The sequence below is a fragment of the Serinus canaria genome, chromosome 4A (assembly GCF_022539315.1).
Source record: "Serinus canaria isolate serCan28SL12 chromosome 4A, serCan2020, whole genome shotgun sequence".
Taxonomy (NCBI): Eukaryota; Metazoa; Chordata; class Aves; order Passeriformes; family Fringillidae; genus Serinus; species Serinus canaria.
Window position 1 is genome coordinate 1,123,672 of NC_066318.1, and position 23,558 is coordinate 1,147,229.

A 23,558-nucleotide genomic window follows, 5' to 3' on the forward strand; every position below is an offset into this window, starting at 1 on the left:
TCTAACCACATCAAACCAGCACTGCTGGGCAGGATTCATGTGGATATTGCCATGGGCTTTCCCGAAGGACCCTGTAGGGAGAGAGTCAGGACATATGGAGTCCATCTGGACACTGCTGAATTTCTGGAAAATGAAAAAAAAAAGAGCAGCACAAGCCCAGCGTGAACTTTTCCAGCGTCCTGTGTTTGATTCAGGTCCCATAAGTTCATGGTGGTTTTGCTGTGTTTGTCCTCAGTCTCATTCCCTCCAGACCAGAATCCATCGGAAGACACAGCGATGGCACCACTCATGTAATGATCTGCTTAAAATAACCAGAACAAAGAAGTGCTTTGAGTTCTATGATGATAATTACCCAGACCTAAAAATAAGCAGATGTTCTACCAGGCAGGGAGAAGTAAGAGTAGGACAGGAATTGCTGGGAGACACCTGGCAAAGCTCTGATCAAGCCAGGTCATTGCTGGAGTTGCCTGCAGGTTTCCCACCCTCTGACTGCATTTACAGTGGCACCACCAGAACTGGCACATTGGATTTTTAAGCTAATATGGGGGGGTGGGAAATGGCTTATTCATACAAATAAAACCAACAAAACTACTCTAGACAAAAAAAAAAAAAAAAATCTTCTGGAATATTAGAGTAAAAGCAGGAAAAAGTGTGATGGAGGGCAGGACTGGGGCTGCTTGGAAGGGAGCCCTGCTGCCGTGTGCTGGAGTGGGAATGAGCTTAGGGGGCTGGCAGGAATCTCTGACATTTGAATCCATAGCTAAGCTGCTGGACTGTTTAACTCCTACAAATTAGGTTGTAGTGGGAGGAGAAATTCTAAGCATTTTGCAGCTCATCTGAAAGGATGAGCTTCTGCATTAGGGACTCTGGGTGAGGAAGGCAAGGTCATTTGAGAAATTAGGTGAGACAGATAAAAACCAAACCAAAACCCCCAATAGTTTTTACTCTAATTCTAAAAAGTGGCAGTGGATTGTGGCAGTGTGGCCCCAGCTCAGTCCACAGGTCACCCTGTGACAAGTCAGTTTGTCATGGCAGCACTTGGCATTCCTCATGCTGCCCATTCCTTCCAGGAAAATCACTTCCTGGGGGTTTCCACCTTGCTGCTGCTGGCTGTCAGTGGAGTTTGCTCAACATTTCTTGCACTGCACTTTTCCCATTCACTGCTTACATTTCAGCTTGTCCATCTTCAGCTGACTCTGAAGCTTCTGGAGAACTGATGGCTACAAGTCTGGCCACAATCAGTAGCATAACCTGGAGTTTGGAGTTCACCTTCCTCCACAAAGCAGCTCCTTCTGGGATTTAAAGATTTGCTCCCACTAAGGAAGAAGCAGCATCTTTAAAACCATCATTGGCACACAATCCAACTGCTTTAAAGCTATACTTGCTTTTGGTTATCTGGAACCCTGAAGGCTGGAATTGGGATTGGAAATGGAAAAAAAATTCCCCTTTTAAATGTGATGTTGTCTTGAAACTGAATTGAGAAATATGTAAGATCAAATGTTAAGATCTGCTCTAAGGCATTGCTTCTCTGTTGTCCTGGTGCTGGATCCCAGCTGTGAGGTTGGGAGAGGCAGCTCAGGACACACCTGCAGCAGGAGCTGGAGACAATCACAGAATCATGGAATTGTTATGGTTGAAAAGTCCTTTGAGATCATCGAGTTCAACCATAAACCCAGCCCCATGTTCATCACTAAATCATGTCCTCAAGTGCCACATCCACACATTTTCTGAACTCTTCCAGGGAATGGTGACTCCACCACTTCTCTGGGCAGCCTGTTCTAATGCGTCATAACCATTTCCCTGAAAATCTTTCTCCTGATTCCTAATCTAAACCTTCCCTGGTGCAACTTGAGGCCATTCCTTTTGTCCTGAGCTTGTAACGATAATATCCTGATGATACAACGATGGCTGGGAAAATCATAGGAAATCCCTTTATAATTCTTTTAAATCCTCACAATAAAGCATGAGCCATTTAATCCCATCATTGGGAAGAAAATAATAACATCTATGTTTTCCCCTGCATGGAGGTTGGGACACAGGAGCCACAGAAGTGGTGGAGAAGCCCCTGCCAAGGGCCAGGATGGCAGAGCTGCAGTCAGTAAGTTTGTGTTGGATCAAAACAGCAGCACTCAGACTGTAAACTTAATTTGAGTTCCAGTGGTCCATAAATAGATTTCCAAAACATGTCTATTGTCCAAGCAGGGATTTATTTATAAACTGAAAAAATAACAAGACTGAAAAAAACCAACCCAAACCCCTTCTTGGCCAGCAGTGTGGACTGGACTGTGTTGTGTGTATGTGCCTGTGTACACCAAATGAGATAGACCCTTCTGTGAAGTTCAGTTCCAAAAAGTGTTTAAAATTAGTATTTCCCTGCAGTGGGGTGGTGCTGGGAGAAGCTGGCTCTTGAACAGCCAGCACAGTCCTGGCTGGAGCTGAGGCTGGAATGCTGCCTGCTCACTGGACCAAGGTTCGGCAGCACCATCCCTGCCTCCTTTCTGCTTCTTATCTTTTAGCTGAGTTCTTTTTTTAAATTTTTTTTTCTAAATGATTAAAGATTTGGAAGAGAATCTAAAATATTGCAGCATTTTCTAGAAAGCTATTCCCACTTTGGGGTTAAAATATTATTTTTTGATGGATTGATTTGTTGGCAAACATCACCTGTTTGTACTCTTGGCAGCTTTGATGTGGTTTCTCTTGTGTTACTGACATCACTGATGGGAGTTAGATTAAGAACAGTAAATTGAATTTCTGATGTATACTCAAGTGAGGGGCCATACTTGTTCACAATTCTACACTCATTTTTATAATGTTATTTTGTCCCCATGCTCTGTTGAAAGCTTAATGTTTCATGATTGGCTTGTAACTGGAAGAGAAGGGAATCTTGATACCCAGTGGATTTTGTAGCACAAGATCACAGTTAGTGGCGAGACTTTGCTTAACCTCCAATAACTTGTCATAAAGCTGTTTCTGTCCTGGAATCAGACCCTGAAATCCAAAACAAAGAGAAAATAGATTTGTTTCATTAAATGTTCCTTTCAGTATTATCTTGGGAGCATCAGCAAGAAGTAAAATATCTCCACTCACCTTAGGAATTGTTTTTTTCCCAGGTGTGTGTTGAGGCAGGATGTGTTTCTGTTTCTGGGGTTGGGTGAAGCCAGTCGGGCTGTTCCGAGGGCATCCTTGTTCCCAGGCAGGGCAGTGGGGACTCCAGAGGATGCAGCCCTTCCTCCCTGCAGCCCTGGCTCCACCTGCTCCCACCCCTTCTCCTTCCATCCCTCTGTCTCCATCCCACAGGAGTTTTCCCCTGATCTCTATCCATCCATTTTGCTCATTCCCTCCTCTCCTGCCCCCAGCTTCTTCCCTTCCTTACAGCTGTCTGTCCACCCCTATCTTTCATTTCTCTGTGCTCTTGTGTCTCCAGAAATGCTCCTGCCCCACCAGTGCTGGTCCCGAGCCTCAGGGCCCTGCTGGGCTGCCCAGCTCCTGCGCTGCCTCCGGGCACGTTCCCGGCTCTGCTGCTGCTCTCGGCCCTGCACGATGTGTCAGGAGCACTCGGGATAAACAAGGATTTTCGTGTTTGCCAACTGCAGTGAGCTGCCCTTCACGGGCCAGAACGGCTTCAGACATGACAGCTGTTTACGCAGGCCGAGGTGCGGGGTCTGGGAAGGCGCTGGCCGCTCTCCATGCCTGCCCAGGCAGCTGGGGGAGGTTGTGTGGGAAGTGAGTGCTGCTGTTGACAGGCGCATCCTGAAGAAAGGCTCCTCGCTCCTTCCCAAACATGGGCAGCAGGAACCATCTTCCAGGCTCTGTCCCGAGGAGAACGTGTGCCCTTTCAAGTAAGACAAAACACCCTGAAGCAGCAGCAGACGTCTCTTGCTCTATTTTCAGCCCTTCCCTCCCGGTGCTATTCCACTGTCTGAGATTAATGGAAGTTTTCTAAATAAAATCCCATAAAATAATAGGATTTGGCAGCTCGGTGTCCCTGCTTCCCAGCAGTTGGTGCCCTGTTCTCTGGAGCATTTACTGCTCTTGCGTAAGTGCTCATCACTGTGGCCGGAGGATCTGTCTGAGGAGCTAGGAGAAAACATTGCTGCTTAATCTCCCAACTTTTTGGCCAGAAAACAAGGGTTCCAGACTAATATTCCTCATGCATCAAAACCATCCTTGCTTTTCTGTAGAGTTCTCTAGAGAATTACCTCCCTTGACTACAGACAGCCTGAGAGCAACAGAGACCAAACTTCATGTTTGCCTTACGATGGTGCCTTTTATAGCAGAAAGAAAATACATTTCCAGGTTTGCCAGCTCTTCAAAGACAAGCAGAGAGGGTTGTGATCACCCTTTGGAGCCACAGTCAACAGTTTGGGATGTGGTTGTACCTCCTGGAGCTGAAAAAACAACCCAGAGACTGTGAGATGCTGGGAGGGTGTGAGGATCTGTGTGTGGCTAAAACAATCTAATAGTCAAAATGATCAAAAAAAAAAAAAAAAAAAATGAAGTGACTTCTCAGGGGATCAAAATGCTGATTCCTGTCCAACTCAGAGCTCTTGTTTTATGTGGCAGAGTGTACAGGTTAATGGCAGAGTGGGTAAAAGCTTGGTTTTCTCAAATTCCTTAATAATTCTGGGGCATCTCAAAGTGTGTTCTCACTAAGCAATGCATTTTGGACAAGTTAAGGACCTGAGAGTAATAAAAACTATTTGGATCTGAAATTTGGAGATCGTACGAAATGGTTAATTAAACATGTAACTGGTTCAAGGAGAAAAATGTACATTTACTACCAGGTCATACTGACCAAAGAGTTTACAATTCCAAAGACCTTTCCCTTATTTTAGCCCTACGGAGCAGTTCATGAAGGGAGTGCTCCCTTTTTTTCCCCTCTGAGCTGTAGAGCACAACAGAGAAAAGCTTCTCCTGCTGCTGTTAGAAGCAGGCAAGGAAACCTTTTACCCAGAGCTTTGAGTCTGCTGAGAATGTTTTTATACAGCCTCTTCACAAATTATTTCCTCGGGGCGGTATTAACTCCTCCAGTTTCATTTATTTTTAGCCATGATGAAAATTAGCAATATCCTTGTGTTTCAGGGTGCTCACACTGCGAGTCCAGCGGCTGCTGTGCTGACGTGGTCAGAGGAATTACACTGGCTTCTCAGCAGGCAGCTTCCCTGCTGGAGCTGGGAGCACATTTCCCTCTGTCGGGAGAGCAGGATCGGTCCCTCTGAGCTGCCCTGAGCTGGATGCGCCCCTCCCGAGCTCTGCTTGAACCTGCCACGGAAAGAGCAGCTCCAGACCGAGTCAAGGAGTGCTTCAGGATTCCCTTTTGGATGTGCTGGGCTCTGTTCCCCAGCCCACATCCTTCAGAGCAGCACTCTCCATCACACTCCCTGCTGCTCCTGGCACTCCCGGCACGGCCGGGTGCCCGTGGGTGCGGGGCCCGGTGTCCGTGGGTGCGGGGCCCGGTGCCTGTGCGTGCGGGGCCCGGTGCCCGTGGGTGCGGGGCCCGGTGCCCGTGGGTGCGGGGCCCGGTGCCCGTGGGTGCCCGTGGGTGCGGCGCCCGGTGCCCGTGGGTGCGGGGCCCGGTGCCTCTGGGTGCCCGGTGCCTCTGGGTGCGGGGCCCGGTGCCCGTGCGTGCGGGGCTGTGCAGGCCGGGGCACGGGTTCCATATTTGGCTCCGGGCTGGCTGTCTCTGACCTCGGCAGCTCCGGGTTTGCCTGTGGCCGTATATGGAGCGGCTGCTCCGGGAGCTGCGGCTGACCTGAGTTAGCACCAGCAACATCTGTGCAGCGGCATCCAGCTCATTAGGGTAAAGCCAGGGCCCGGATTGGCTTTGCAGTGAAGGGGGTAATTTGAAGAAAACAACTTTCCCATTAAATTCCATTTTTTAATTGTTTGCTAGGATATGCATGGTTATAATCTCCTTTGTGGTGCTAAAGTCAGGCAGAGGGAGAGCAGAGCATAAGCAGAACATCTCTGTGTCAATAAGTCAGTAATTCATAATGACAATAATAAAAAACTCCTTCCAGCAGTGTGCTTGCCACACAGATCTTGCTTTTCCCTTGGATGCTGTGTGAGTGCACAAGGATGGGTGGCATCAGGTTGGGACCTCACCCAGCTTCCCTGACAGAAGTTAGCATGGGGATGTGGGGTCACAGCTCTCCAGAGACTGTGCCTGCCCTGCAGACACCAGGACACAATGGGAGAGGGGTGTCTGTGCAAAGAAGTGTGAATCAAAAATGCTTGGTGAGGTCTCTTTTGTCACTGAGGTGGACAAAGCCTGGACTCTGAGAAGGAATGGAGAGGTTCAGCCTGTGCTTCCAAGGGCACACGGAAGCAGTTTGTACCTCAAATGTGCCTCCAGCAAACTCCACTGCACCTGAAAAAACAATGTTCCCCTGAGTTAAATGTAAAATCTGGCCAGCACAAGGGCCCTGCTCACACTTCTGCTTTTGGGTGGGCACCTTTAAGGTACACAACACTCATATTTGTTTAGGGATCTTTAAGCTTCAGCCTGTTCCGTTTTGTAGGAACCAGCTCTGACTCTTCAGAAAATACATTTGGTTCTAAGAATTTTCTTACCACTCCCATTTTCAACCTGATTTTCACCCCCTGGTATCTGCATTGAACCCCAGAGCAGCATCAAAAATTATTTCACTGACTATGTTTACCTTATATCCCTTCCTCCTTCTTTTGTGACAGATTAAAAAGCAGCAGCAAGATGTGTTAGGCTTCTTGGAAGCCAACAAAATTGAATTTGAGGAGAAGGACATCGCAGCTAACGAGGAGAACCGGAAATGGATGCGGGAGAACGTCCCCGAGGACAGTCGGCCAGCGAGCGGGAACCCCCTGCCCCCCCGGCTCTTCAACGACAGCCGCTACCTCGGGGTAAGGGCTGCTGCGGCCTCCTGTGCTTGTCCCCTCAGCTCCAGCCTCCTGTGCTTGTCCCCTCAGCTCCAGCTCTGCTGTGCTCATCCCCTCAGCTCCAGCCTCCTGTGCTCGTCCCCTCAGCTCCAGCCTCCTGTGCTCGTCCCCTCAGCTCCAGCTCTGCTGTGCTCATCCCCTCATCCCCAGCTCTGCTGTGCTCATCCCCTCAGCCCCAGCTCTGCTGTGCTCATCCCCCTCCACCCCAGCTCTCCTCTGCTCACCCCTCTCACCCCCAGCTCTCCTCTGCTCATCCCCCTCACCCCCAGCTCTCCTCTGCTCATCCCACTCCTCTTTCTCACTGCCACCGCCTGTGCTTCACTGCAGTGAGCAGCAAGGCAGGGCTTGCCCAGCTGCAGTTGCCCAAACTGGGAAGGCTGTAGGAAGTGTTAGACATTTCCTCCCATCTTGGGCTTTTAGTAATAATTGATTCTTGAGTTTTCCAGTCACACCATAGGAAAGATTAAAATGTAGACCTCTTGATTTGGATCCCACCTTGCAGTACATACTTACTTTTATTTTCCTGTGGGTTTTTTCCCATTTTATGGCTCTGAAAGTTGCCAGGTTTTTTTATTCCTCATCTTCCCCATGATTGTGAACTAACACCTCAAAGAAATCTGGCCCTTTTACACCAAGCTTACGTTCTGTAGCAAGTTCAGAGATCTGTTCTGCCCGTGTGGGGTTTGCCAGTACATGTGAATCCCAGATCATATGAATTGATGTCTGCCATGATCATAAATCAGTTTTCTGATCCTTCTTGGGATGAGCTCTGTGTGCTGCTTGCACAAGGAAGGCTACTGTGGTTCACTAACTCCAGTGCCTTGGACAGATTAAAACTTGTGTTGCAAACAAAAATCCTACTGTAATAATTTTAATGCTTGATCAAAAGTAAATTGCCCTGCAGTACTTGTACTCAGCAGGCCATGCTTGAATGATTATTAGATTAACTGTTAGTTTTATTTTTAAAACTTAGTATCTTCTGAACAGAGCTCACAGTGTGCATTCCTCTGGTCCTTTTGAAGTCTGTTTCTGACCTGCACAGTCTGTAAGTCAAGACCTGTCAGCTCTGGACCTTTGTGAGACAAATCTGTGCCTACTGAAAGAAATTATTCTCAATGTGCCAAGAATTTTTATTGTTTGTAATAGAAGTAGAACTTGAAATAATATCCACAGTGAACTGTTGTGCCACTTGAATCTCAAAATTTTACTGACTGGTTGTGACATGGAAAAAGGTTGGTTTGGAGTGACAGACGTAAGCATCAGTAGTTATCTAAGAAGGGGTTGGTTGCAAGGTTCTTGCTATGGTTTTTTTCATTCCCAAAATTTTGGTTGATGTCATGTCATGATGTCATGAACTTTTGAAATTTGGTCAGTTTCTGTTGCTGGATTCAAGTTGCTACAGTTCAGCTTTCAGAAAAGTAAAAGTTAATTCTGTGCCCAGAATTTGAACCTCTTTCTGTCTTTATCTGATGCCTCTCAAGCATGAAGTTCCCTGTTTGTTCCATCTGATGCAGCACAACTGGCAGAGCAAAGAGCAAATTGGCCTTCCTGGCCTGTGCACAGCAGAGAGGCTGGAACTGGAGATGCTGTGTGGGCTGGCATGAGCCCTGCTCCTCAGGCCCAGGAATTTCTGTCCTGGGAGATGCTGTGGAGCAGGCTCATGGCCTGTGCACCAGCAAGATAAACAATCCCTTTGTTATCAAGCAGCCCCAGTCCTGTCAACAGAAGGGCTTCAGGGAGGATTTACCGTAATCACACACATTTTTATCAAACCAGCCCATAAATGCTGCATGTGCAAATGAAGCAATAATTTGATATCCCTGAAGTTCCAGGCAGCTGGAATCTTCTGGTCCCTGTACTTTGTTCTGTTCTAGCTGCAGCAGCCTCTCCTTAGAGCTGCCCCCCTCAGCTGCTGTTCCTTAGGCTTTTGCCTCCCAGACAGTCAGGAATCCAGAGCAGTGTGCCCCAAACAGCTCTCCCTGACTCCAGCATGAGCCCAAGCTGCTGCCTGCCTTCAGCTTCCCAGCCAGGACTCCTGCATCCAAACATTGCCCAGGAAAGCTGGAGGAGGCTGGTAAAGTTACAATCAGTTAAAAATGGAGAGCAGGAAAGTCATTGGACTGATCCCTGCTGAGTTCAGAAGTTGGAGTGAGGGAATTGTGTGGTAACTTGGACAACAGTGAGCTTGCACAAAACTTGTGGGTTCCTTTAGATGGAGTTTGGCAACTTTTTTTTTTTTTAATTTATTTCTTTATTACCTTAATTTTCCTGGGAAGTGGCTGTGTGTGTTCAGGGCATTTGTAGTGCACTGAGTGAACAGCGCCATCCCATTGCCTGCGCTTGCACAGTCTAATCCTTAGTGGGAAGTGTGATGGGAAAGGTGCACTCTCAGTGTCAAAGTTCCAGTTGAACTTCTGACAGATTTAAGAGCTGGTGTCACAGCTGCACAATTGCCATCCCTATCAGGAATCAGCAATGACATCTGGGAACATCAGGGTTTCTGATGACAAGGTCCAGCTCAGCTGCTCCTGTTGGGGGAATGTCTACACCAGACCAGTGACAACACCTGCCTTGTGTGGAGTCTGTCCCTTTGGGAGAGGCTGGAGCACCTCACAGCAACGTCTTGTTGGGACATAGAATGAATTCCCAGCTTGTCCCTTTCCAGCCTGACCAGTTTGTGTGCTGTTACTGCTAATGCCATGTACCTGAGCTGACGCTGGATTTTGCATTCAGCCACAGAAAGCAGTTTGCTTGGTATGGGTTGGGGGACACCCTAAGCCAAGTTGAGATTATTTCTGACAGTTCTCTCCTGTCTTTTATTCCCCCTCCCTCCTGCCATGGTGAAGGACTACGATGCTTTCTTCGAGGCACGGGAGAACAACGCTGTGTACGCGTTCCTGGGCTTGACTGCACCTCCTGGGTCAAAGGTAGGTGAGCACCTCCTCCCAGAGACTGTGGCTTTCTCCTCCTCCTCTGCTCAGAATAGGATCTGGTACATGTGCTGTCATTCCCCCCACCAATCTCCCTGGGAGATAGTCTCCAGAGGCTCTCAGGCTTCAGTTTCAAAAGAGTAGTTAATATTTGCACTGAAGAACGCATAAGAAACCTAAATAAAAAAAATTATTCCAAAATCAAAGAATGTTTTAAATTCAATAAAAAAATTTAATTCATCTGAATTTTTGATTAGATTTTTCTACTAAAAAATCCCTTGAAACCAGAGCCATTATGTTTCTGAAATAACATGGTCTTGCTTCAAAGTAATTTTTTCCTCTGGCTTGTTATCCAAAGCTTATTTTTCTTTGCCAATTACGAACTGGGTTACTGCTTTGTGGATGCAATGGGCTGGAATTCGCCTTTTGATTTTGATAGGATAAGACAATCCTGCTTTATACGTTTCACTTGACAGCAGCAGGATCCTCCAGGTCACTTCCAGCTTTCCTGTTCCAGTGGATAAACACGCCGCTCCCTTTCAGCTTTACTCATGTACGAGTCGAAGGTCGTGCTGTGCACATCACTAAGAGACCTAATTTTAAAGGTGGATGGTGACCCATGAGCAGGGAGCACAGCAGGTTGTGGGGCAGATTGAAGCAGTTTTGGGAGCCAGATTTCTAGCAGTAGCTCCACTGGGGATGGTGTGATGAGGAAAAACTGCCTCGTGCAGAGCTGCTCAGAGCAGCTGGGATCTGCACCCCAGCTTTACCCACTGCCAGCATCAGACCAGCTGCACACAGCACCACAGTCGTGGTGAAGCTCCTTGGAACTTCTGCACTTGACTGCTCAGCAGAGTGTGCAGGATGGAGCCAAGGAACCAGGAAGCAATGCTGAGACTGTGGGATGCAGGGAAGCTCATGCCTTTCCCCTGGGAAGTGCACAGTGGAACCAGAAAGCAGCTGCTGCCATAACAAATCAGGTCACCTGTCTCAGTAACATTGAGAACGTCGCTGCTTCCCAGACCTGCTGGCTGGCAGGAGCAGCCAGCATGGCTGGCAGGAGTTCTGCTTCTGTCCTAAGGGATGCTCCAATTCTGTCCTCACCTAAGGAAAAGGTGAATTTTAAACAGAAGGGATAGAACACAGCTGTACCCTGCTGAATTTCCATGTTGTGTTGGGCTGATGATGGTAAATAATCTTTGCAGCAGTGACCTTGTACCCCCTGCATCCTCCTCTGGGGCTGACTTTGGGAATCCCTCCCACAATTAGGACGTCCAGTCAAGTCAGTTGCAGGCTGCTGAGGATGGTACACAGATTTGTAGGTGCTGAAATTGATGTTTCCAGCATAGCTGTGTGCACCTTGGATATAATGCTATAGGGAATGACATGGCAACTGCAGAAAATGGCAGGAGGCTGGGAGCAGCCTTGGCAGGAAACCTCTATTCAATGCCATCAGGAGAGATTTGGGAAGTTATTTGACTCTCAGCACAAAGGTTTGATATTAATGCTAAACAGGACTGGCTCAGAAATGACCATGGTAAATTCAAGTAACTGTTTTCTGAGCCCTGGTGGTTTGGTTTGTCCTTTGGATCTACAAACTCTGGAAAAGGCTGGCCTTTAGTTTTTCTTAAACATCTCTGCTACAAGCAATATGGGTGGATTTTGAAGGGAAAGGTTTTTGTGATTATTTTTAATTATTTCTTTATTAAGGATTTAAGGACTGAGAGGATGCTCAGTGAGGGGCCTTGAAGGAGAAATAAGGAAAAGTATGAAAGAGGGACAGTGTCAAGCCTAGAAAACTGAGCCTCTCCCAGATAACTTGGAGGCCTACGCCCAAGCAAATGGAGTTTGACCTGCAAGAAAAACAGGTTATGAGGTTATTTGTACCAACCTTCCTGGGCATGAGGGAAATACCAGGAATCCTCTCCAGCTTTCCAGTGCCTGTTCTGAAGAAATGTACTTTGTATTGAAAAAAAAAACCAAACCCAAGCAGTGAGGTGTCATCATTGCAGTGCCCTGCACCGGTTAAGAAAGTTGTTACAAAGACAAGGGAACCTTCTCCTCTTTCTTACCATTCAAAGAACCACTTGTCTTTTAGAGAATATCAAACACTCTGCTTTTTTCCAGGCTTTGTAGCTGTTTTTGATCTTCCTCTCATTGCTCACCTGCCTTTTGTGCCACAGATGGCTGCGATGTCCTCGCACGAGGCCTGTGGGTGCATGGTGACATCCGAGCCCTGGTGACATCTTGGCCCCACTCTCTGACTTGTGACAGGCCAGCAGAACAGAGCACGGGCCAGGAGCACAGCAGCTCCAAGGCAGGCTCTTCCCACGCCCTGAGTTCAAAGGCAGGATGAGGGCAGTTAGCCAGGACAGCCAGAGTGAGCCGCCAGTCCAAGATACGGAGATACGCGTGGGACTCCTGCCCTGCAGCCTGGGGTCACCCACTGTGTCTCCTCCTAAAAAAATCATACAGACTTCTTGGAAATTCCCCTCTTAGTCCTTTCTCCTCATGTGTTTTGTTTGTTTAGCAATGCTGGGTCATGGTAACAATGGTATTGAATCTGTTCCCTTGAGTATTTCTGTGCAGTCACAAAAGCAAATGGCTCCAACACACCTTGGCAGATATTGAACTTTGTCCTTTCATATAAACCAAGCTGTCCCCACTGAGGTGCTGCACTGAGGGCACTGGGAATTCATTTCTCATTCATCTCCTTCTAGGTCATGGTGCTGCTAGCAGATAATTAAATTAATCTGCAGTCAAATGTACACTTGGAGAAACCAAAAGGAAATTCCTTTTGCATTCCTTCTGTAGTCATTCTGTTCCCATTTGTGATCACCTTACAAAGGCTGAAAGAAGATTAAAAAATGCAGGTTATGGTTTTATAGTGTTCCTTTGGAAACATACTGAGAAAATACTAACGTGTAATTCTTCTTTGCTGTTTCAGGAAGCTGAAGCACTGGCCAAGCAGCAAGCGTGAATTTCAACTGCCTTAAATGTCTGTAAAGGGAATTTCCACAGCTTTTTCTAAAATAGTCCAACTGTCTCTGCTTCAAGAAATGTAGATGTGATTTCTAACATTTGATTGGTGCTTGCAGCATTCACTGTCCATAACACAAATTGAACACAGGATGGAAATGGGAATTTCAGGGTAGGGAGCAGGAGTGGGTTCTGATGGAAGCGGAAGCAATCAGACATGAATGAGTTACATTTAGTCTAAACTGTCCTGCCAATTCATCCATTTTGTGTAAACTTAAAGAAACTATTTTAGTACTAAAAATGCAGATGGGTTTCACCTAGAGATCCAACTATTTAAACTATGGAAAACAGCATCTAAAACCTCGTCAGATACTAATTTAGTGCCTGAGTTGCCTCAAAAATGTTACTGAGTTAGACAGTAAATTTTCAGTGTCTTTCCTGGTTTCAGATGAATTTGTAGGTGGTACTGTGTAGTTTAACCATTGTAGTCACTTTGGAAAGTTGTGTTTGTCTTCTGTAGAATGGATATTTAAGGTTTGTATTGTTACACAGTAGTACAGGTGATAAAACCCCCAACAAGCCGCATGTACTTTTCATTTATGTGATCTGTGTGGGCTCTTAGGACAAAAAGGGCAATGGACACAGGTCCCTCACAGCTGCCTAAGCACGAGTGATGACACATCTGGGGCAAGATTCTATGTTGCAAACAAGCCAAAACAGCCAGAAATGGCCTTTCCTTACCTGTGTAAGGGTGAAAGCCTTTAATGTATTTCTCTACAAAAATACCAGTTCACACTGCTTAGAGCATTAAACATCTCACTGCATGTTCAAGTAGCCATTAGGTTCATAGAGTATTTTTTCAAATGAGGAAATAAATGTTTGAATAGCAAAAGTTATTGTAATTAAGCAAGACTTTTTTTTTAAGGATTAAAAACTTCATTTCCATTCTTATTGCCATATCATGAAACTATTATAGGAATTGCAAATCTCTCAGTGTCTTGTGTGGGTGAATTTACCACGTGCAATATTAACCTGTGTGTTCTCCCAGTGCTCACGAGGGAGCCTGTAATTCCTGGCCATATTTTAATTCCTGATTTATCATTTTGGGAGCCTGGGAAGCAGTTGGAAGCTTGTGCTTACAAAAGCAGCACAGCATCACAAGGCAGAGGGATGGATGGATGCTGCCTTACCTTAAAGATTAACAAACACACAACTGTGCTTTTTTATTAACACCTTTTGTCAGGAGTTACTGCAGTTCTGTGAAATTTAAGATCTTTTGGGGATGGAAGTTTGATTATGTTTTAAATCCAGCATCAGATTTTTGTTGTTTACTATGATTTCATCTTCCTGAACAAGGTTGTTTTTCTTTCTTACTATTGGCTGAATCTTTCCCTATGTTTAAATTCCCGCTCAAGTTCTTGGGAACTGTGGATTACTAAGTGAAGTGTGGTGAGGAAAGTGGGATTTGACACACAAGTCTCCGTGCCCACAGCAGTTTGCTGTGCTTCCTGTGCAAGTTTGGTGAATTACAGCCATTATTTTGGAGAAGCTGTAATTAAAAGTAGCTGCCAAATTCTGTCAGTTCAGTGACCCAAAACATTCTGAAACGAGGTCAATCCCTGTCTCAACGGTCAAGAAAATTGCCAAGTTTAAGAAAGCAAAGTCACTGCCCTCGTCTGTCCCCCCCTTGCCATATGGGAGCATTCAGACTGTATCAGCATTCCTAAGGCAGCTCTGGTGAGCCAGGCTGAATTATTCCTTTGTCCGGGGAACAAGGCACCAACACAAACTGAAAATACCCAAAATCTCTTTGTTGTGTGTGTAAAACTTGAGTTTTTTGATGCAGATCTCTTGCATGACTTTAGGAGTGCCAGGAATCTGTTACCTCTGTGCTGGTTTTCTGTTTCCATGGGTGCAAGAACTGAATTTGTTCTTTTCTTTCTTATTTTTTCCTATGTAGAAAGCAGGCATTGAGGATTTAACCTGTATGTTAACCATTCCTGTATCATTCCAATAAAGTTGGTTTAGAACACTTTCTCACTCCATGACTTGTTTGCATGTTTTGTTCATAGTTTGAAGTTTGAAGCTGAAAGAAGTGAAATTTTCAGATGAAAATACTGCTTTTTAAAAGTTCAGGATTTATACAAGGTGAACATCAGGGATCTGCTGCTGAGGGTGAAGTCTGCTGGCTTGGCTCTCTGACCTGTTGCAGCTAATGGGATTTAATTACTAGATGGGATTTAAATTAGGATACACCTAGCCACAACAGTGTGTCAAGGTTTGGGTTATTCCCTCGTTATCCTGCTTTCCCACTCCTTGCCCAGGGCAGGGACAGGTCGGAAGTGGCTGGGACACAGCAGCTGCTCCCACACGCAGAGCTCACCCAGCCCTCCCCTGCTCGTTTACAAACTGTAATTAATTAGCTTTATGCTGCTCCCAGCAGGGAGCTGTGCTGTTTTCTATTTGTGTTGCCACAGGGCAGTGCAGGATAAATTTTAAACTAAAACTTACACCTTTCCTGTTTGCCAGGTAGATCAGCAGGTACCTCCTTCCTGCTTCATGTGCTGAAGTTCTGCACCACCTGCAAGATCTGCAGAGTTACAGAAATGACATCCTCTGCCTCTGACCTGCACTGGGATTTGCCCAAATTCCAGACTTCAGTTCACATCCTCTGGTGGAAACAATAACCTGATCTTTTTCAGAGTGGTTTGTAATTTGAGCAGGATCAGGTTCTGTGTGAGCAGCTGAAGCACAGCCAAGCACCATCAGGCACAGGGGATTATTGCTGGTCCCTCACACCTGTCCTGTGCTGAACTGCTCCATAGGATGGGAAAAGGGCCAGGAATGCCATTTCTAAGTGTAATGAATCCCATTTACTCCCCCTGTGTATCCACTCCACTTGTGCAACTCAGAAAAATCACTGCTTTTCCTTTTTAATTAAAAATCCTAAAATCCCAGTTGTTATCCATTAATGTAAAGTTCAATGAAAATCTTTAAAACCCAAGCTACACATGTGCATGCAATGTGTGACAACTTTCCCTACACCAGACTGCTCAGATCCTAATCCCATGGCACAAAGAAATCATTCCCGAGTCATTACCATTTACTGAGTTTCCTGCAGAAATATTCTGTGATTTACCCATATTCTGGGATCTTGGTAGAACGTTTTAGATTAAAGGGTTCGTTATGACAGTTTTGAAGTTCATTATTAAAAATTTTGGACTGCATTGGTAAGCTTGCAGAAATGAAAAATAATTTTAAAAGTTTAAGTGACAAAGTAGAAATTGCTGGATTACTACATGTAAGCCCAATAGTGAGTACTGAGTATGCAAAATACATATATTTAGTGGAAAACACACATATTTAGTGCAAAAGATATGTGTTGTATTCATGAAGTATCAGACTTGGCCCTGTATATCTTGTAACATGAATATACAGTAATTCATTATGTATATTATTATATATATATTTATAAATGTTTATACACATACACAATATAGTAACATATAATTCTTATGCTGTAATTCCTTGTAGTAATTCCTTTTCTTAAAGGTTGGTTTATTGTAGATATCACCAAGAACTTGGCCATTTCTCCATTTTAATTTGGTCACTATTTCAAAATCCTTAATAAAAGGAAACCAGCACATCATTAATCCAATGTCAGCAGCACTATAATTCCCACGTGGCCTCAGTTCTTTCCGGAACCCTTTCTCAGCACGCAGAGCGGGTTATTCTGGTTCACACCAAGCGAAGGGGCTCACACACATTTTCCAGCCAGCAGCTGCCCGAGTCCCGCCCGCCCCGCTCTGAGGGGCCGCAATGGCGCCCGGGCCCCGCAGCGCCACCGCGCGCGCCGTTGCTGCGGCAACCAGCGGCCACTCAGCGGCCGAGGTGGGCCCGTCTCGCCGTCCTATTGGGTGTTACAACTGTCAGTCAGAACTAAACCCCGCCTCTCCTTTACTTAAGCCGCGGCGGGCGCGGTGGGGTTGTGTGTGAGGGGCTGCTCTGAAGTGCGGCGGGTTCTGAGTGAAATTCCTTTGGAATGGGAAATAAAGGGCCTGCAGCCGCTGTGCTTGGGAGAAAAACCCTAACATACAACACGGTTTCTCACATAAGACCTTTCTAACCAGTCGAAATCTTTATCATGTTTATGTGCATGCAAAGTACACAGCCTGTGCTGAACGAAGGGATTTCATTTACATGCAGCCATAGTTCATATAATATCATTCAGTGTGGTAGAATTTGTTTTCTCCATATACGAATGATATTATAAGAGTAATTTTTTTATTCTTTCTCAATGTGTATTCAACTCTAAATTCTGACATCCTTGCCTTGCGGTTTATCCTAACTGCAATCTGTGCTCAGCTTCTGAGCTAACTTTGGTTCTACCTCATGCTGACTTTATTTTTGTAAATAAAAGGGAAATTCTTTTTGGTGAGATCGATTTGAGAGAATACATTGATTTCCTTGGATATTGATGCATTTACAACCTGGATCCCAGCCTGGTTTGGGTTGGAAGGGATGGTAAAGCTCATCTCCTTCCACCACACATTCCATAGATCCACACAAATTACCTGACTTGATTTCTTCCTCTCTCTCTGTTACTTTTGTGTCTTGTTGAAACAGCTGCACAAAAATTCCAGCTGCAGCTGGCACTAATTGCAAGCTTGGTGAGCTTTAAAACTACTTGGAATTTGATCCACCCTGGTTCCTGCCCCAAAGGCTGTGGGCGGTGACTCTGCTGGAGTCCCAGCCACACCTTCTGTACAGAAATTGCTCATGTAACGTGATTAAAAATCAGGTAATTTTGAACAGCTTTTAAATATTAAATGAGTTTTATATCAATTTGGTGGGAGTAAAAATAGCTTTCATTTTGTCTCCATAAAAACCTGAAGTTTCTCATGAAATACAGGAGAAAGGGAGGAAAGAGAGATAATTTTACAGCCTTCATTGAACCTATATGGCCAGAATTACTCCAAGCCTAATTTCTAAGGCACAACACGATTTCCCACTGACAGGGGGCAGGGTTAGATTGGATATTAGGAAGAAATTATTCCATGGGAGGTTGGGGAGGCCCTGGCACAAGTTGCCCAAGGAAGCTGTGGTTGCTCCATCCCTGGAAGTGTCCAAGGCTGGGTTGGACAGGGCTTGGAGCACCCTGGGATGGTGGAAGGATGATAATTTGTGTCTTGCTCCTGTCATTAAACAGTGTCTTTTTAGAGTCTCTTGTCTTGTACTTAGATGAGATTCAGCTTCTGCTTCATTGGGGGTTTTTAAATTCTGAGAAAAAGGAAATTTAGAAAAGTCACCAACAGAAAACTCTCCAGACTGTCTGTGGGCTGGATCCTGTGCTGAGGGAAGGGCTCAGTGCCTGAGCTTGTCTTCAGCTTGAAAAGGACACCTAAAACCACCACGGGAGCACCTGGGACGTGCCAGAGGTAGTTTTTTTAACCCCTAAAGAGTGGGTTTGGCCAAAGAGCAATGCGATTGTGCAGAGCTGTCCCTTGGCTGCTGCTTTCAGGTTGGCACACTGTCCTGTTTGCCTGTCACAGACACAGGGTATTTCATCAAAATCCGGGTGCAAGGAAGTTGCACATCACCAGACTCTAAATTTAGCTGCTTGTTTCCAGAGGGGAAGTGGTGTAAGTCCACAAGTCAGCTGAGCAGCACCGAGCTCCTGCCAGTGGAAGTGTTGGTGGAATTCGGTTCCGATTTCAGCCCTGACTCCCCTTGCCCCGTTCTGGCTGCCAGCAGCTCCTCAGCATCACACCGTGGTCAGGAACATCTCAATTCACTTTCAAACATCCTCTTTCAGATGTAGCCCTCTCTTTGTGTTCAAAACCCGCGCCCTCCCAGCGGGATCACTTCTGTTTTAGGAGTTAGACTTGCTGGGGGATTGCATCATGAGTGCGTCAGGCTGCTTGCACCGCCAGCAGGGAGGAAAGGCTGGGAACCGTCTGCCCCCTCCCAGCAGCTCTGGCAGGACAAGGACAGCTCTGGGCTCGGGGAAATCCACCTCGGACCTGGCTGGGCTTGGTGAGTTGGGCTTTTTGTGCCTTTTTCTTTTCCTTATGCTTTGTTCCAGAATACAAGAACTGCTTATTTCATTTGGAAGAGACCAGTTTTTTCAAGATTACCAAGTTTTAGCTCTTCATGAGCACTCTCAAAGCAATAAACCAAAATTTATCAGCAGGTAAGGAGCTGGGTACACTGAGGTCCTACAGACCAGGGTAAGGACCTGGTTACCCATGTCCTACAAGGCACAGAGCATTCCAAATTCCATGGATCTTTAGGAAGATTTAGACTGAATGAGCTTCTTGTTTCCCATTCCTCTGTAAGAGCAGTGGTTCAGGTCAGATTCTTAATGTGAAGATTCCCATTGATTTTAACAGTAGGTAAATTGGAAAGGGATGATAAGGAATCATTAAGTGTAGTAAATTATTTTGAGACACTTATCTTTTCACTACTATCACTATTGAGGAAGGCAAATTAACTATTTATATCTTTTAAGTTCATCATTAACAGGGACTCTAAACACATTTGATCTGCATTTTGAATACAGTTTTATTCTATTTGGCAAACTCTCAGTTTCTTTTGAAGCTCCTTGGCACCTCACAGTAGTGCTCAAGTCAGAAATGCCTCTAAATGTGAATATAGTCTTTATTTCTTTTCTATGTCACCTTTTTAGCTCTTGGAAATGGTTTTCTTTTAATGGGAAACATTGATTAATTACTGATGGTGTTGATACAGACAAGTAAAATGATTTTGCTGATTTTTACAGCTTACAAAGTACAATCTGTCTCAAGTAGCCACGATGAGGAGGAGACCTGGGAGCAGAAGAAATGTTACAGATGAAGCAGCTGATTAAAGCCCTTCCTGTATCTTCAGAATGATTTTTGTGGACATGGTAAAGAGAAAAACCATGCTGTTTAATGTTTGCTAAAAATAAATGCTTGAGAGGGAAAGAAAAATCATTGTCTTTGTGAGAAGTTCACCGTTCATTAGTAAAAATAACAATAATAACAATAGTAATAATGTAATTATTCTATAATAGGTGTTGAGTAATAGTTGTTGTTGTTGTATTGTGCCTGTCTTTCCATCCCAGGGCTCCATGGAACTCTGGTGATCCCTGCTGCTCACACTTGTCACCATGCTGGCAGAAGGCATCCTAACGAGGCTCATCTATAAAGAAAGCTGTCATCAAGATAAGCCTCGAAAATCTCCTGCATCCCAAAAGGCTAAAGAGGGAATCTGGAGACAGAAACTTGTAGACATCCCAAAAATTAAAGGCTTTGCTGATGGATGTGAGAAGCGGGAGGAGCTCTCTGCCAGAAGCAGCAAAGTGGAAGCCGGGAGCAGCCCCCGATGGGGATCCATGGAAAAGGAGCCTGCAAAGGATCAGGAAATGCTGGTTAAAGGAACTGCATCCCCAGCTGTACATATCCCCAAGAGAGGAGGGAGCCTAGACGAGGTGGATTTGTACAGATCCTGGCCATGCCACAGCATTTACCAGAACTACCCTGACCTGCAGATCGGGGGGGACCGTGTGGGGGGCCACACGTGTGACTCGGGCTGCGTCCTGGACCACGTGTGTGATGAGCTCCCTGATGGGCCTGTCCTGCTCTCCATAGACATTCCCCTGGGTCAGTCCCCTCTGTGTGAGCATCCCAAAAAGCCCAGTGGGATGTCCCTGCCTGGAGATGAAGCTGGAGAAAGGAGCCTCTTGCTCAGCGAGGAGCCCCTTTCCAACTCCACACTCAACAAGTACGTGGAAGCCAAAGTTGCAGAGCTCTACAAACAGTTCTTTGAAGAAAGCCTGGCCAGGTGTGGTTCCATAACAAACCTCCTGACCTGCAGCTGGATAAGGAACAGCCTGGACCAGATAAGTGTTCAGATCTCCCAGGAGCAGAACATAGAAACCTCCAAAGCCAGAGGAGCCCTCTTGCACTCGTTGGCTTTGTTCAGCTCCCGCAACACTCCCAACAGGAACAGCTCTGAGTTCAGCACCCCAAACCTCCAAATCTCCAACACAGGGGCTGCAAAATGGAGCTGCAGGATGGAATTCACATCCTGACTGAGCTGCTCAGCTCAGGAGAGGGATGGGATTCAGGTATGAACGATTCACTTCAAGGATTAGGTTGGGAAATGGAAACATTTGCACACTACACTTGTTCTAATTAATATTTCAAGTCTTAAACCCCTTTGGTTGCAGGACAAGTAAAGGTCAATGTTTTCTGTTTTCTAATGGAGAATTTGAAGTTAATTATTCTCCAAAATACTGGTTAATTATGTTTTTATAATATATATAGAATCATAGAATTGTTGAAGTTGGAAATGACCACTAAGATCATCAAGTCCAACCATCAACCCAGCACCACTAAATCATGTCCTCAAGTGCCACATCCACACATAAAAACATTAATTTTCTGCAAAATCAGCAAGCAAAGATGACTGCAGCATTCCTGAAGAAATAGTGCAAGATTCCTTCATATTCATTTGGAAATTTAAATGCAGATTTTCATATGGAAATACTGCTGTTTAGCACTGAAACAAATTTTCTCCCTTTGCTTCTCAGCAAATATTTCAGATGGAAATTATTCATTATGTCACCACTGTAAAATGATAGATGAATTAGACTGTTACCTGCTCTGCAGAAGTTTTTTTTTTCCAAATAAAGTATTTTTGTTGGTGTTTTTGCTTGTGGTTGGGTTTTTTTTGTTTGCTTGTTTTAATCTTTATTTCTTGGGCATTTCTTAAAATCATCCGTGAACTCAAAGACAATATCAGCAGGACTGAGAAAAAACTGCTCCTGAGGGAAAAGTGATCTGAGTGGGTAAGGAAAGGACATCTCTCTCTTTATTAAAATGACAGGGAAATATAATTCCTAATAAGGAAATAAATTTTTAAAATGAGACGCACACACATCCAAGACGTGGCTGGTCATTGCCTGACCCAAAATTCCCACTGACCTTGGTGCAAGGGGTGTAAGCAATACTGAATCTCTGAATCGTTGCTTTCTAGGAGCATGAGAGGAAAAGAAAGATTTGCTTCCCTATGCATTGCCCTAATTCCATGTGTGTCTCATTAATCTCCTTCTCAGCATTCAAAATCAGGCCAGGAGTCCTTTGGAAGAAGCCAAATGACTTCATTAAATTTCAGAGGAGTACAGGGTGGGCAGAGCTCTCCCGATTTCCTTGGTGGAGGTGCAGAGAACAATTTAACTGAGGCTGAGATGGGAAATATTCCAGAGGGCAGCAGCAGCCCAAGGCTTTGCAATTATCCGTAGCAAGAAGTGCCCGGTGCCACTTGTGCTGCCGTGCCCCAGCCCTTGCTTCCCCCTGGGATCTATTTATAGTTCAAGCCAAAGTCTGGAAAGAAGTTAATTGCACGAGGTTCTTCCTGAGGAAATGAGGAAGTCGGAGGTTAAAGCTGAGCTCCAGGCTGGGGTGGTTTTCTGTCCTTCCCAGCACTGAGGAATGCGTTGGAGGAGCCCCTCTCTGCTCTGCTGCTCTCCCCAGGGATTCAAACCAATGGATCAGCAGCAGCTGCTGCACTGGGACAGTCCCTGATGGATCTGCTGCTCCATCCCCGGGACAGAAATGGAGTGACACAGGAGAAAACACATAAATAATGAGAGTTTGGCAAAACCTGAGGTTACTGGGAAGTTGTGTTCATTCCATCCCTTCTTCGAACTGGTTTCAGAGCTTGTTTTTAAATTAATTTTATTAAATATGTGGATAATTTTAGCTGCAATGGAAATAAAACCACATAGCAGTGTTTTGAGGAAAACAGGTAATTTAGACCACCCCAATGACGTGTGGTTTCACAGCACAAAAGGAGGTGCAGGTAAATGCACATTGTTGATGTAAAGCACATTGTATTTTGTTATTGATTTTGTGTAGCTTTGCCCATGGAAAAATATTGTCCATGTGCTTTCCCCCCCAGCATTTGTGACACTGGTTTAATCCACAATTTAAGTAACTTCTCAAAATTAATTTCGCTCTGTAGGAAGAAAGATGTTGCTGCAGAATACACTTAAGGGGCAAAATCTGTTAGTTTCTAAAAAGATGAGACAAATACATGTATTACTAACTTAAATACTATTTTAATTTAATTTTATTTTAATTGACATGTTGCAATCCATGACTGGATTGCAATCCATGCAATCCAAATCCTGCTTTGGATTTATTTCTATTTGGAAGATGCTAAGTCCCATTATAACTTTGAGTAAAACTCCATCAGCTGCACTGGAGCTGTGCCCGTTTTTACTAGGAGGAAAAGTGCCCTCAGTGAACTCCAATTCCTTGGGGAAAATCCCTGGAAAGGTGCTTTTCCAGCCTGCTGAAGGGCAGCAGCTGGATTCCATCACAAAGGAAAGCAGTGCCATATTTAACAGGGCACACAGCCATGGCCAGATTCTGCCTGGAGTTGATTTTTATCCACACGCCAGAAAATCTGATGTTGGAGGAGAAATACTGGCAGGGAATTTTGACCTTCACATCCAGCTCTCATTCTGTGCTCCCACAGAGGAATATTCACCAGGTCCTGGGACCCAGACCCTGTGGAAGGCTGGACTCTTTAGTTACATTTCCCCAATTAATCCTGCAGTCAGGATGTTCCCCAGCCTGCCTCAGATGTGGCAATTAAACCCCTCTAGAAGGTGACTTCATCTACCTGGAGGATAATTAGGTTTTTTACATGTTACCAATTTTTTCTGAGATTTTTTAAATAGTC

At 45.3% G+C, this 23,558-nt stretch overlaps 2 protein-coding genes across 2 annotated transcripts in view; both read left to right on the top strand.

Moving 5' to 3' along the window:
- Positions 1-14,864, top strand: part of SH3BGRL (SH3 domain binding glutamate rich protein like) — a 30,439-nt gene extending 15,575 nt beyond the window's left edge. Inside the window, exons 2-4 of the mRNA XM_009090423.4 lie at positions 6,694-6,879; positions 9,762-9,842; positions 12,793-14,864. Of these exons, the coding sequence (XP_009088671.1) occupies positions 6,694-6,879; positions 9,762-9,842; positions 12,793-12,825 (300 nt within the window). The 3' untranslated portion in view covers positions 12,826-14,864. The remainder of the gene's footprint in view (positions 1-6,693; positions 6,880-9,761; positions 9,843-12,792) is intronic.
- Positions 14,865-18,500: 3,636 nt separating this feature from the next.
- Positions 18,501-21,495, top strand: LOC103816444 (TLR adapter interacting with SLC15A4 on the lysosome-like). Its single transcript, XM_009090424.4, has 3 exons — positions 18,501-18,860; positions 19,606-19,731; positions 19,930-21,495. The coding sequence occupies exon 3, from the start codon at positions 19,975-19,977 to the stop codon at positions 20,896-20,898; it is 924 nt and encodes a 307-aa protein (XP_009088672.2). The 5' UTR covers positions 18,501-18,860; positions 19,606-19,731; positions 19,930-19,974; the 3' UTR covers positions 20,899-21,495.
- Positions 21,496-23,558: the final 2,063 nt, after the last annotated feature.